Source organism: Pagrus pagrus, assembly GCF_965226575.1.
Source record: "Pagrus pagrus genome assembly, chromosome: 3".
Taxonomy (NCBI): domain Eukaryota; kingdom Metazoa; phylum Chordata; class Actinopteri; order Spariformes; family Sparidae; genus Pagrus; species Pagrus pagrus.
The window spans coordinates 33,992,708-34,006,556 of NC_140187.1; the positions used below are offsets into that span (position 1 = coordinate 33,992,708).

General features: G+C 39.2%; 1 protein-coding gene across 1 annotated transcript; it reads left to right on the forward strand.

Annotated features, from left to right (window-relative positions):
• Positions 1-3,142: 3,142 nt before the first annotated feature.
• On the forward strand, positions 3,143-10,402 carry arfrp1 (ADP-ribosylation factor related protein 1). Its single transcript, XM_084349910.1, has 7 exons — positions 3,143-3,506; positions 4,624-4,711; positions 5,098-5,180; positions 5,312-5,393; positions 6,924-6,994; positions 7,218-7,318; positions 7,622-10,402. The coding sequence occupies exons 1-7, from the start codon at positions 3,414-3,416 to the stop codon at positions 7,707-7,709; spliced, it is 606 nt and encodes a 201-aa protein (XP_084206036.1). The 5' UTR covers positions 3,143-3,413; the 3' UTR covers positions 7,710-10,402.
• The last annotated feature ends 3,447 nt before the right edge of the window (positions 10,403-13,849 follow it).

Below are 13,849 nucleotides of genomic sequence, written 5' to 3' on the forward strand. Positions count from 1 at the left end.
TTCCTCTCCTGCTGAAAGCCCACAACCCACACAGGAGCAACTCACCACAGCAAAACAGGAAGACAGCTGCTTCCAGAACATCACTGTTGTGTATCCCGTCAGCAGCTTCTGTACACATAGAGTTGATGGACTGTATGTAAGATCAGACAATCCAAAGACATTCTACAGATGTGTGCAGAGGAAGACATATGTAACAAAGTGCCACACCCTGGGAACAGAACACAGCTATGCAGTGACTGTTACACCATCAAATGATTTAGTTATAATCAGCTTTGTAATGACCGCTCTGTTCCATGTGTTAAGTGTGTGGAGTTTCAGGTGACTGTGCTTTGCTGTGCTTCGACTTTGCTTCTTGACTAAGTTCAGGGTTCGAGTTACGTTATGTTCAAGGGTCTGAGCTCCCATGAAAGCAGTAAAATCACAATTCCGTGGGGGTCTCTCACACATTACCAAAAAACATTATTTTAATCTAAAATGATTAATTCAAAATGGTGAATTTCTCAATGTTATGAGTATGTTTTACTCACCATATTCTCTTGTGAATGACAGTGACAATGACCTTGTAAGTTTCTCTCTCTCTCTGTGGCATGCACTGTCATACCTTTTCATATTCAGATGAAAACAACTGTTGTGATCTACTTGACACAAGAAGTAGGCTGCTGTGTGTGTGTACATGTGTGTGTAAGGTTGGTTTCAGATAAATCCTGCTGTGCGGCAAAAATATCTGAGGGTAGTCCGTTTTGGCTGCAGCGGTGCAGCAGAGGGTTCCGGGGCAACGTCGCCGCCATATTGGATAGCAGGTCTGCCCTATAAACAAATACAAGTAGATGTAAAAACTGTGGGTTTGACTGTTTTCATATTCAGTGATTTATATTTATTTATTCGTGAATAATGACAATCATTGAGACAAGGTCTGCAAATCAAAATAAGACACTGCAACTGGCAGTGAGTCTGCTTTCTTTCCTATTAGCAGTGAAGTGATAAATTCCATGACAGAAAATGATACACTTATTTTATTGTATACAACAACATTTTATGGTTAAGAAAAAAAAAAGTAAATTTGCAGCAGGATACTAAATATGCACAATATATAATGCAAGTCAGTTGTCTAAATTTTGTTTGATCAATATCATATGAGGACTAAATGCAAAAATTGTCATTTGTGTTAAACATAAGTGTCAGCATGTTTAAAGGACCATACCAGTGTTTCTACATGTCACTGTCTACTGTCAGCTTGTTTAATTTAATTTAACTTTAAATATGGACAACTGACTTGCATAATATATGGTGCATATTAATAATAGCCTACTGCAACTTTACATTTAAATTACATTAAAAATGATTCATCAAAATCAGTTAAATGTAAATGTTAGTGCTTTTTATTTAGAAAACCCACAGTTTTCACTTCTACTTGTATTTGTTTACAGGGCAGACCTGCCACATCCAATATGGCAGACGTGCTAACATACCGCGGCAATGGGCCTGCACAGTCAATGCAGCGTCTACGTATATATGTCTATGACTGAAACCATTGTGGATTGTAACATAATGTGTCATGTGTATCAGTATCAGTTAAGCTTTGTGCACCAGTTTAAAACACATCCATGTATGCTGACAATCACTGTAGGAACGGCTTAACCTACCGTGGCAGAGGCGTGACCACAGATCATAAGCAGAGTAGAACGGGTCAGTAGCTAGCTACCAGTTAGCTAGCATGGCTAAATGCTACAGAGGGAACACAACGGACATTTCTCTGTGTAGCATGATGTTCCACTTGTGATCACTCGGTTTGGTCTTGTGCCCCAGTTTAAAACACAGAGTAATGATCTGCCTTGTATCCTCGTTGTTTACTGTTATTTTTAATCCATTGTTGAGGACAAATGATCACTGGTAGGACCAGCATGCTACTAGCATCACAGCATAGTAGCTTTTCCTTTCAGCAAACTGATCAGTGGGTGTTCCCTACATGTCACCATGTAAGAAGATAAATAGCATGATAATATAAACCTTTTTAAATTGCCATTTAGGCCGAATGAGGCAAATAACACACAGTTATGCAAAGAGCTATTAAATTACTTATGGGATGCTATAAGTCAATGGGTATGACTGTCAGGGAGGTGAAAAGGACTAATAGCCATAATGTGGATCAGCAAACCTTCAATGATCAATATTCTTGATATTAACATTGGATCAAATATGTATGTGTAATGTGAGAGAGATGGCTAGTATTGGTGAACCATGAAGGGAGTTAACACAAAGCCTCAGGTCAATGTTTTCATGTCACAGTACATTGTCTGTGTGGTTCACTCTCTCAGCTCTCATAACCCCAGAGGACAGCAAAAAAGCTGACTGGTAAACACTAACATCTAACAAGCTAAAGAATCAGGTAGCCTATGTTTGTCAGGAGTTGGTGGAGACCAAACAAGAGCTAAAAGGATAGTGAATAGTGGACTTACATTCATTAGATGGCCAGTAACAGGACTCAAATGTTGCTCTGTGTGTGCTGGATGTGAAAATAGGACTTGGTTGTTAACGTTTGCCAAATTAACATTTTGAACTGGGAATGTGGTGCAAAGTACCTGTCAGTTTTCACCAAGAGGTCAAAAACAAAATAATGTTATTTTATTTTGAGCATTATTACTGATCACTTAACTCCTCTCAAATATTGCTACATGTTGTTTATACTGATGTATTTACTTTATTCATTAAATTGGAAATGTGATGTTTTCATTGTAATGGTATCTAGCTGGCTGATCTACAATATTTTACTTGACCAACTTAAGCTTGATCAATAGAAAATCAATATATAGCTGGCAAGCAAGCAGTGACCATATTTAATTTTCGTATCAGCAAATGGAAAAGCTTTACTACTTACTTTACTACTTTTTAACTACTGTGCCTTTATAAAAAAAATATGGGATTTAATTGTATCTGGTTCAAGTGTTTTTGTGGTCAACTTGTGGAAAAAACTGTCCTCATTCATGTTTTATGGTGGATTTTCCTTTAACGTGATTTGGCCCCATGAATTACACGGAACACCGAAAGGCTTTCGGGGAAATGAAGTTTTATTTGATCGTATAGCCTTTTAAAACAGCGGTCGAAAACCTCATTACCCACAATTCCGTCTGTTACACTTCCTGGTTAGATTACACGTAGCGTCACTGCTGTGTTCGAGAGCTAGAGTCAGAGAAGATAGCCACAAACGACGAGTTTTACAGACTTATTTTATGCATTTAAGATTATTATTCACTCGGGTTAATATACATAGTTACCTACTTTAATTATAATGAACCCACGGTTGGGTGTGTCGCTTTCTTTGGCCTCATATGTGGGCTAAGCTATGTTATCAAGCTAATATTGACAAGACTAGTTAGCAAGTAACGTTACGTGTTTTGTTTACATTTTTTTCCACAATGTACACTTTATTATCTGGGTTGTATAAGTACATGTTTCAGAAGGACGAATACTGCGTTTTGATCTTGGGATTGGACAACGCTGGGAAAACGGTAAATGAAGTTAGAATTGTTATCACAACTGGGTTGACTGGTTTCACAGTGTTGTCCATTGGATGGTTTTCGGTGCTGCCGTCAGAGTCGGCTGTTCGTCGTCGTAGCAGTTTTGTCTTTACATCCGAGTATTTCAGTCAAATGAGCCTTCATTAACAATAACAAGCGAAACCGCCTTTTTATTATAGATTAGAGACTTTATGTAAACATCTTGTAAAGTTAACTGCGATGCATTCTCACATTTTACGTACCAATTAGATAATATTATGTAACACACCATGTATGAGATATGACTAGTTTAAAATGGCAGGTCACTATAAACATCCAAATCTGTGTGTTCCCAGTTAGAGACTGGTAACTATCAAATACATCTAACAGGATGTAAAGACATTTTCCTGCAAGCTCCCTTTGACACAAACTAACAAGCAAAGACACAGAAAAGTACTCATCCATTATACACATTATGATATTAATACATTGCAAAGTCCATAATTTTTAATTTATGACAAAACGATGATAAACTATTTCCGAAATTGCTTTGCAAGAGAATCCCACTTAGAATATTCTTTGCTGAATTTGGAAACCTCCTAATGTATTTAAACAGACATGCAGTCTAGACATTAATGTGGTAAGTGACTGTTTTAGTTGGAAATGGCAGATTCTAAATGGAATGTCTCCAGTATATAGGTGTACAGAGGGCTAATTGATCATTAAAAAAACCTTTATGCTGTCTGTTAGCACAACTGGAAGATGTGCTGATTAAAGAAGCAATTCAATTGTCCTTCCTCAGGCTAGTTATCTGAAGCATCATCCACATGGTCTGATTTTAATCTCAAAATGTTGTTTTATAAATGTATATTAGAAATTGTATACCAATTGTATGTTGGTTGAGTAAAAGTATTTTTAAAACTACTTATACTTAATTTTCTTCCCATTACTGAGTGAAACTTAATAAATCCAGAGAGAGTTGTGACTGATTTTCTAACAGGTTAAATACCTCTGTAAGTCTCACATGTATGTGTATGCCTATTAGCCTTTGACATATCATGCTGATCATTGAATATACATGTGTCTAGTTTGACTTGTCTGTCCATTTCACTGTTGTGTCCCTTTGCAGACCTTTCTTGAACAAACCAAGACAAAGTTCAGTAAGAACTATAAGGGAATGAATTTATCAAAGATCACAACTACAGTCGGACTGAACAGTAAGTGGATGTTTCTGTATGTCTTCAGTGTCACGATGAGTGATGGGCTTTTTACTCCAAACAGTAACTATCCGGACTGGATCAGAAAAGTTTTTGTTACATTAATAAAGCTGATCATCAGCTCCTTTGCTCAACAATATCAAGTATCAGGGTTTCATTTAAATTCCTTGTCAGCTGAGTCAACAGTGACTACCAGTGGCCAAGGTCAGACACACTGGCTAACTGCAATGACTAATTGTAATGTGCTACACTAATCATAAGAAGGGAACATTATTTTATTGTGTAGCCTCTTACTGAAAGACAAACTCAAGTCAAGTCTTTTTCGTGCTTCAGCCCCCCTGCTTTAATTTGAACTTTTATTATTGATTTCTAACTTTCCCTCACAGTTGGTACAATCGATGTTGGCAAGGCTCGTCTAATGTTCTGGGATCTGGGAGGTCAGGAGGAGCTCCAGTCTCTGTGGGACAAAGTGAGTTGTAAATTAAACACGACAATTTGTCGTGTTGATGACATGTAGTCAGTCAGCTGTGATGCTGTTGGATATTTCAGCCCAGGAGTGTTCTCTGATGTGCTGTTTGTGTTCATCATGTGTCTATTTAGTACTATGCTGAATCCCATGGCGTCATCTATGTGATAGATTCAACTGATGAAGAGCGCCTGTCAGAATCAAAGGAGGCCTTTGGTAAGCAACACACTCTGTAACACTGTGCTCTGTGTTTGTATCTAGGTTTAAAACAACATTTAAAGGGTAGGTTCACAGGTTTTCAAGTCTGTCCACACTAAAATATGCATTCTGTTACATTATGTGAACAAACCACGTTCCTACCAGTTGTGCGCTGGAGATGAAATTGGAGACTAAACTCAAGTAAAAGATGGGTGAGTTTGACGAGATCATCCCACATTTCTTCTTTTTAAACAGAAAAGATGTTTGATACTGTGATATTTAGATGTTTTTTTCCTGGATGTTACATGCAGTATAGCCAACAGAAACCATGCATATTCTATAACTTTCACCTCCTTGGCAATCTCCCTGCTGGCACCTTTGGGTGAACTCTAGTGGAGATTTAATGAGCATTCTTCCAACAGTGGCTTTCTCTTGTCCACTCTCCCATAAAGCTTTGACTGGTGAAGAACCCAGCAGCAGTTGTTGAATGCAGTCTCTCCCATCTCAGCTGCTGAAGCTTTTAACTCCTTTAGAGTAGTCATTGGTGTCTTGGTGGCCTCCCTCATTACTGTCACTCAGTTTGTGAGGATGGCCCGCTCTAGGCAGATTAACACATGTGCCATAGTCCTTTCATTTCTTAATGATGGACTTAACTGCATTCTGGGGGACTTTCAGTGACTTAAATGTTTTTGTATCCATCCCCTGACTTCTACTTTTCAATAACCTTCTCACAAAGTTGCTTTGAGTGTTCCTTTGTCTTCCTGATGTAGTTGTAGCCAAGAATACTGATTAACCAGTGACTAGACCGTCCAGACACAGGTGTCTTTATACTTAATCACTTGAGACACATTCACTGCACTCAGGTGATCTCCATTTCACTAATTCTGAGACTACTGGCACCAATTGGCTGGACCTCTGTTGAATTAGGTCAAAGGGGGTGAATACTTCTGCAATCACTTATTGTACATTATATATTTTAAATTAATTGGCATTACTTTGTAGAAATGTGTTTTCACTTGAGTTTTTTTGTAAATCAGATTTCAACTTCATGAATCCACCATTCCTCGAGCTAATATAAAAAATGTTCAGAGATAACAGGGATTGTTGATTCTGTCAATCTTCACTGAAAGAGCAATAGGACTTCATGCCCTCTCATCAATCTCGTAACAGCCTGTATAAATAGAAAGAATGATTATGGAAAGGAAACCTGGTTCAATGTTAATACTGGTTGAAGACAGACTTGAAAAATTGTGAACCTGTCCTTTAAATTTTGTTAGACTTTTGTCTGTGATTTTGTTGAAACGGCCTGTGACTTACTTCCACTAACATAATGGCATGGTTGACAATTTTATGCCTGATTCAACATTTAAACCTTCAAACAAAACCATGGCAACAGTGTTTCAGTGCAGATTACTTGTTCATTTGATTAAAATCAACAACCTGACAACATGAAAGGCTTTGTTGTGTGTTATGAGTCAATTTTCTGAGATGATAGAAACACTTGTTTGCTAATTGTTGAATCAATAATTTAACTGTCATCTCCTCCAGAGAAAATGATCAGCAGTGACGTGTTAGAAGGAGTTCCTCTCCTCGTGCTGGCCAACAAGCAGGATGTACCGGTACTGTCTGATCTTTCTCACCTAACTAAGACCATGTCCAAGATAATGCAGATTCATTTGTAAACAGATTTCTCTCTATGTTTTGACCTCCAGTCTCAGGTTTGGTGCCCTTAGTGAGACAAAAACTGTACTTGAGATAGTGATCTGTGTGGTCTTGTGTTTTTGACAGTTCGTCTTTGCTGTTGCAGCCTTCAGTCATGTCTTGTGTCGGCTCTCTTCTCAGAACTGTTTGTCGGTGCCAGACATCAAAACAGCCTTCAGTGACTCTGCCCCGAAGATCGGCAAAAGAGATTGTTTAGTCCAGCCGTGTACAGCCCTCACAGGGTAAGACTGCTACTGTGTTAACTGGTACACTGAATGTGTGACAGCAACATCTCAAACTTAATCCTTACTTTGTGAAGCTCATGATGTCCAGTTGATGTTCAACAACCCAAACAGCTCATTATTCCAGCACCATCGCCACAGGTTTTTTTTTTTTTTTTAAACAGGAGGTATCACTGTGTCACTCCATGGTAGTTCTAGCTGTTTAAATGCTCTGCCATCTTAAGAGTTGTTCCCTTTTTATGAACTTGGTCAGAAGAAATTCTAAATGCGCCTAACAGACAAACTTATTTGCCTTTTATACAGGGATGGAGTGAACGAGGGCATTGAGTGGATGGTGAAGTGTGTGGTCAGAAACATTCACAGGCCACCAAGACAGAAGGACATCACGTAAGAAGTTGCCGGCATCCTCGATACATCTTTTGGACTACAAGTTTCTCCTCGAGGACATTCCATGTAAACCTGGAGCTGATAACTCTCCTCTCTCCTCGTGTTTGCTGTGACTTTGAACAGTTTGAATTTCTGCTTTTAGGAGTTCATTACCGACAGTGACCATTTTTATCACCAAGCATAATATGAGATGTGCTTTGAATGGACATCTGCCTGTTCCACTTTTTCAAGATTTCTTCTGCTTCATGTGTGAGCAGCAGCCCGAGTCACTGGTGCTGGCTGGGGTTGCTGGGACAGGAACATCAGTTTAACACATCACTTCTCACATGAAAAACTGTAATATGGGGGTTCTGTTCTCGGTATCAGATTAACTAAACAATCTCTAGCCCACATTTTTATAGTTGAACTGAAATTAAAATTCTCCTTACTTTTTGTGTAAGGTAATACCAACGAACATTGTCACTGTGTGCAACCTGCCAAATATAATCCACGATACAGTAGCCCTGTAAGGAACGACTCCTTTCTGAAGTTTATAATGTTGAACCTCTGACAAAAGAACAGGTGTTGATTGGAGTTGTGCTTCCATGGTGCCCTACTGACTGCAGAATGTCATACCACCTTTGAACATGGCTATTATAGTGTTAGCTATCAACCATTAACAATTGAATCTTTCTGTTCCTGTACAACAGTCAGCATTTGGGAGGACTCATCCTTATGTTCAGCTTATATCAAAGTCCTTTTAGGCATGTCTGCCACTCAGCAGCCGTCTTGGCAACGCACCCAGGCAGTTATTTTGGCTAACAAGACCATGCCCCATTTACTTCTATTACACATGCACGTAGTTCCATGGCTTCAGCGTCATTTACAGATCACTCCAGAGTGCTGTGATGTGATGTATCAACTCATCCCTCCAGAGCACTTCAACAAATGCAAGTATAATGTGTAATGTTAGAATAAGCTCACCTTTCTTGGTAATCCTGTGAATTAGCATGATATCCTCCTCTTCCATGGTTATTATAAGTTCATCTGCAGCCACACTAAAAACAGTACTGCAAAAAGCTCAATGAAACGACATGAAGGACGCGTACTGATTTTCTAGCCAAAATGAATTTTAATTTCAGTTCAACTTTCTGGCTCTCCAATCTGTACAGTGCCTCCACAGAACGAGGAAGCATGTTATTTGTTATATTCATTATTCATCGTGAGTTTAACTTTGAATAACTATCATAGGATAAATTCATGATGGATGAATGGGAACAAATAATTGTAAAGGGTTTGTGACATTTCTCACCACTCTTTGACAAAATGTCTTGTGGCAGCTGTGTAGCATGGAGAGTTCAAATCCTACTAATGTGAGTTATTACTGTGAGCTTTAGGGTTGGGCTGATGAACGATGCAATCATCCATCGCCGATGGCTGACAGCCATCGACTACTAATCCCTGACCTTAGTAACGTTGTGATTCAAAAGGCTCCCCACCAGAGAGCACAGTGGCGTGTCCCCTCAGAGTTACTGTAGTTTGTGATGTGTGGGGAGAGGAAATGGAAAGAAGTGCTGCTCAGTGCACTAACATTACGTCTCCATGTCCCGTTTATTATTTTCTTATTACACCAGCTCAGTTAGGAGAACCCAAGACACTCTGTTCATTTGTTTCAGCAGTGTTTCTTTTCCCATGGGCCGTCATGTCGTCTTTATACAGTTTTCTTAGCTTAGCTTCCTTGGCTAGTCAGCCAACGTTGTTTTATGCATATGAGGCTGAACAAAGCTAAGTTACGGACATGTGCTGCGGAGACGAAGGTACTTTTAAACCTGGCACAGGGATGTATGTTGGTGGTAAAGGGAGATAGTTTCCTCTGCAGCATGAGACAGTTGGAGATTCATGTCAGAGCGGCGGTGGGAAACAGCAGCTGCTACAGTGGTGAGCTAATACGCAACTGCTGCCTTACAACAACACTGAGGGGACACAATGCCTAAAATTCATAAACAACGTCATCATCCATCATATGTTTAACTGTAGACATCGTCATATGTCAGTTCAGCAGACATCGCCCAGCCCTAGTGAGCTTTTCCTTTCAGAGAAAAAGGAGAGTAACTACCCTGTTAACAGTTTTGTCTACATGTAGGTGGTATATGTATTTCTTAGCATTATTTTGTTTATAGTAGAGGGCAACTTAATGGGACTTCATTCACAGCACCAGACTATGTGACATCTGACAGCCACTACACTGCTGTTTTGAGGTTTCTTTGTTACTTGTATATCCTTTGGCCTCTGTAAAACAGTCACAATTTGATCAAAACTTGTTGGGTAGCCGGGGTGTGCTGAACACACAGAATTCATGCTGACCTCTGCTGAATCACTGTATACCAGCAGTTTAACTTGGGATGTATGAAGTGGTTAAAGAACTGATGGTGACGGCCTCCTTCAGTCACTTATAAGGTAGATGATGATAATAAAATTCTGATGATAAAGAAAAAATCTGTCATGTTTCAGTTTGACATAAAACTGTCCTTCAGTACTCACATTGACCCTCACAACTGGACCAAGGAATGTATATCAAGCTATGGAGCATAATCATGTTAACTTGGTGGGTTTTTGTTGTTTTTTATTCATTTAACTGAATATTGTTCTCTTGAGTTTAAATGTGAAATTTCATTATATTGGACTCTCCTAAAGCACAAATATAATCTGATGTCATCATTTGCTGTTCTGTCTTTGAAATTTTGTACTGTGTTTTAATGCCTTAATATTTAGGCACATTGTCTCAATAAGGCAAGGGAACAAAAAAGCAGACTGGCCCACGACCTATACCATTTACTTGGAACTGTTCCAGCAAAAGTTGTTTCAAGGATTAAGGACAGGTCAAACTCATCGTCTCTATGAGATCATCTGTCAGATGACTGATAGGAGAGAATGGAGAGGCAGCAGGTAGAACAAAACAGTAACCCTGCAGGTTATAAGAGAGGTGAAACAATCAAGAATGTAAATTGAATGTATGAGTACTATGCAGCTGTGCTGTCAAAAATATAGGTTTTTCAATACATATCGATTCTGAATATTTGAAACGAGTTCAATATTCATTTTCTGCCCCACTGATACACAGTATTGTTAAATGCTGTTAAAATGCATTATCCAAGTAGAAAAGTCATTTCAGGAATAACTCAGTGCGGAGGTTGTGTGCATAATGTTAGCTCAATAGAGAGAGAGAAAAAGACATCGCGTTTGTGATGGTGAGTATGAAGTTTACAGTAATGTTATAACTGAACATAGCAGTGCAGTGTTTGAGCAGTTTAGGATGTTTGTCGGTGAATAAATGCTACAACTCTTTAAAACCCAAACCAAGCTGTGCCTTGCTTACAACCTACTGATAAAAGTGAATGGGGATAGCCACAGTTTTAGTGAAAACCTTGAGCCAAGGCCTTCACTCTCACGTAAAATGACTGTGGTAGTCACGTGTTTATCGGCTGTGATGGAAACACATCACCTGGGTGGACACAAACTTTTGCCCCTTTTCAGGCCCAATGGTATGACGTGTGTTAAACTTAAGGACACTTGCTTGTTAATACTTTTCCACCCGTCTCTGTTCAAGCAGCACTCACACATTGTTCACTTTGCGCTAAGATCGAAAGAGTGACTGATGTAAAAATATTGAAAAAGAAACCACCATTACACTGCTAGTGACTTCTTTGTCACTAACCGAACCTTACCAGCTCCCTGATCAGTACTGTGCATGTGCAACAGAGATGAGAAAAGAAGCAAGATGTCTCACTGACCTTCATCCATATCTATATATTTCAAGGTATTGTGTCAAAGTGAGAATTTCTCTGAAACATTACCATGGTAGAGATGATCATTTTTACTATAGAGGCTGAACAGATACACATGTTGAATAGGGAAGACTTCTGCCACCTGAAGGTCTTTTCAGCCACCTGTGAATGTGTTATCAGGGCAACAGTTACGCAAAAAGAGGAGGATTCCACTTTTCAATTTGTGGAATCATTTTATAAATTTGTTGATTTGTTAGTTTTATTCAACCTTAATTTTAATCAGATGACCATATCAGATGGAATTAAGTCCTGGCCTTGGTAACTGAAGTCATGTTACATAATACCACAGAAAACCAACACACAGAAAGGAGTAAAGATAATTAGTAAAAACCAAAGGACAATTATGGACAAGATCTTGAACATAGCTACACACAAAGACAATTGCGCATTTCTGTGTTGTATATAAAACACATTAATGAGTGTGAGCATTAAAGCTGGTGATAAGTGTGCATAGTGAGCAGAAGTGACAGAGGCATTCCTTATATCATTGAAATATTATACAGCTATTGTCTTTAAAACACCACAAACAAAAATGACCTGAAAAAAAATCTGTGTAAAGATTACAGATTCACAATAATGAGATTAAATTTCATTATTTAGACTTTTCATAGCTATGATCCAAATGTGTGCCATTGGAGTTTGTGAAATACATCACGGTTCTGGGTTAATTTAATAGTCACACAAAAGTGACGCAAGAAGAACTATTTTTAATGGCAGCAGATACTTCTGTATCTGTTGTCAGATGGCAGCAGGGTGAACAGACTGGCTGGGTGGGTGTTGTCTCACTTCACTGATATCATTGATGCTTGGAACCAATGATGTTCTGGGTAGTTTTAATCACCCGCTGCAGTATGTGATGTTTCTTGTCAGAATGCTTTCTTTCATCTCTAGCTTTATTGATATTCAAAATTATAAGAATAAAGAATTAAACTTAAACAGTTATTATGCAGTTCAAAATAAGACATAAATGCTAACCCCGCTCAAGTCATTAAAATACACTGGATATTTTAACCACAAATGTCGTCTCAGTGTGCCTTCACAGCGACTGTGCGTCATTCCAATCCATACCATTGATTTACTTCGAACACGTGATGTATCCCTGAGTCATGTTCATTATGACCTTTGACCCCTGAGCCCTCCCAGAATTCTTCTTTCCTGTCACCATCACAGGATTCCTAAATGCTCCTCCTCCACCAAAATCTGATATATCTTCATCCTCTGTGCAACTGAACTCCATATTTGTCCAACAGCTAAAGACACATCACTGAGTCACACTGTTGCACTGGGTGTCATGTTCTTTTATTACTATGAGCGCACACATTTTAGTTAAGTTTCACCCAGTCCCACATTGACCTGCTGCCTAGAATACGTACTAGAGCACCAAATGTGGAAAATCCACCTCTGAGAACAGTCCCCAACAGATGCACTATTTCCTCCTATTTGAGCAACATTTTCTAAAAATGACAGTGACCAGCTGTTTGAGACAGCTGTTTTAGGAAATGATTGGGCCTTTCTCTTTTTTTTGTAAGATACCTCATATTTGTGTGTTGTTTTTAAAGATTTCGGTGGAGCTACAGTAAGTGCCACTAAAGGGTTCTCAAATCAAATTTGGCACAAATGTTTGCTTGGACTCAAGACCCCAGACGGCAGAAAAACATATTGCATGTTGAATACTCCCATCCATCTGTCACTTGCCCCCGTTGGGTCCTCGTCAAAGACGACTTGGCTGCTGGGCAGCTAAAAAGAAACTTGTCACCAGGCCTAAACAGCATTTCTTGAGGAAACCCTGCTTCATCAAGCCAAAAACAGCTTTACCTTTGTTGTACAGTGGTTCATGATTTGGGTCTTTGTGTCGACCTCCCCTGCTATGTCTGTTGTTAAGTGCTGGGCAGGTGGGGTACAGTCCATGCAGCTTCTGGAAACATGATGAAAGATGTGAGAGTGAACATAAAGAGCAAAGTTGTGGGAGATTACAGAGGTGCTGATAATTCTCTGTGGGTTCAGAGTCACTGTTACTGTCTTTGAAATGAGTGGCCTTGACTGTAATATACTTTTAAGCTTTTGTTTATAAACTACAGCACCTAAACAGGCCTGCTGTCTTATGGAATTCAATAAATTTTTCAGACAGTATTCTGGATGCATTTCCTACGTGTCCATCTGTCTGAATCATGTCAGATATTTGGTTACATCCCTCATGTGACCACCACAGCATCACACCACCCACCTTTTCCCTTGCCAGCAGCACGCACACACACACAAGCACACACATTGGCTGCCTATTGTTCACATAGACTTGTGCATTGCACCATTCAGGGCACAG

Coding starts and splice junctions, on each gene's coding strand:
- arfrp1 (XM_084349910.1), top strand. CDS start 3,414: ATGTACACTTTATTATCTGGGTTGTATAAGTACATGTTTCAGAAGGAC. Junction 5,394..6,923: donor AGAATCAAAGGAGGCCTTTG/GTAAGCAACACA, acceptor CATCTCCTCCAG/AGAAAATGATCAGCAGTGAC. Junction 6,995..7,217: donor CCAACAAGCAGGATGTACCG/GTACTGTCTGAT, acceptor CTCTCTTCTCAG/AACTGTTTGTCGGTGCCAGA.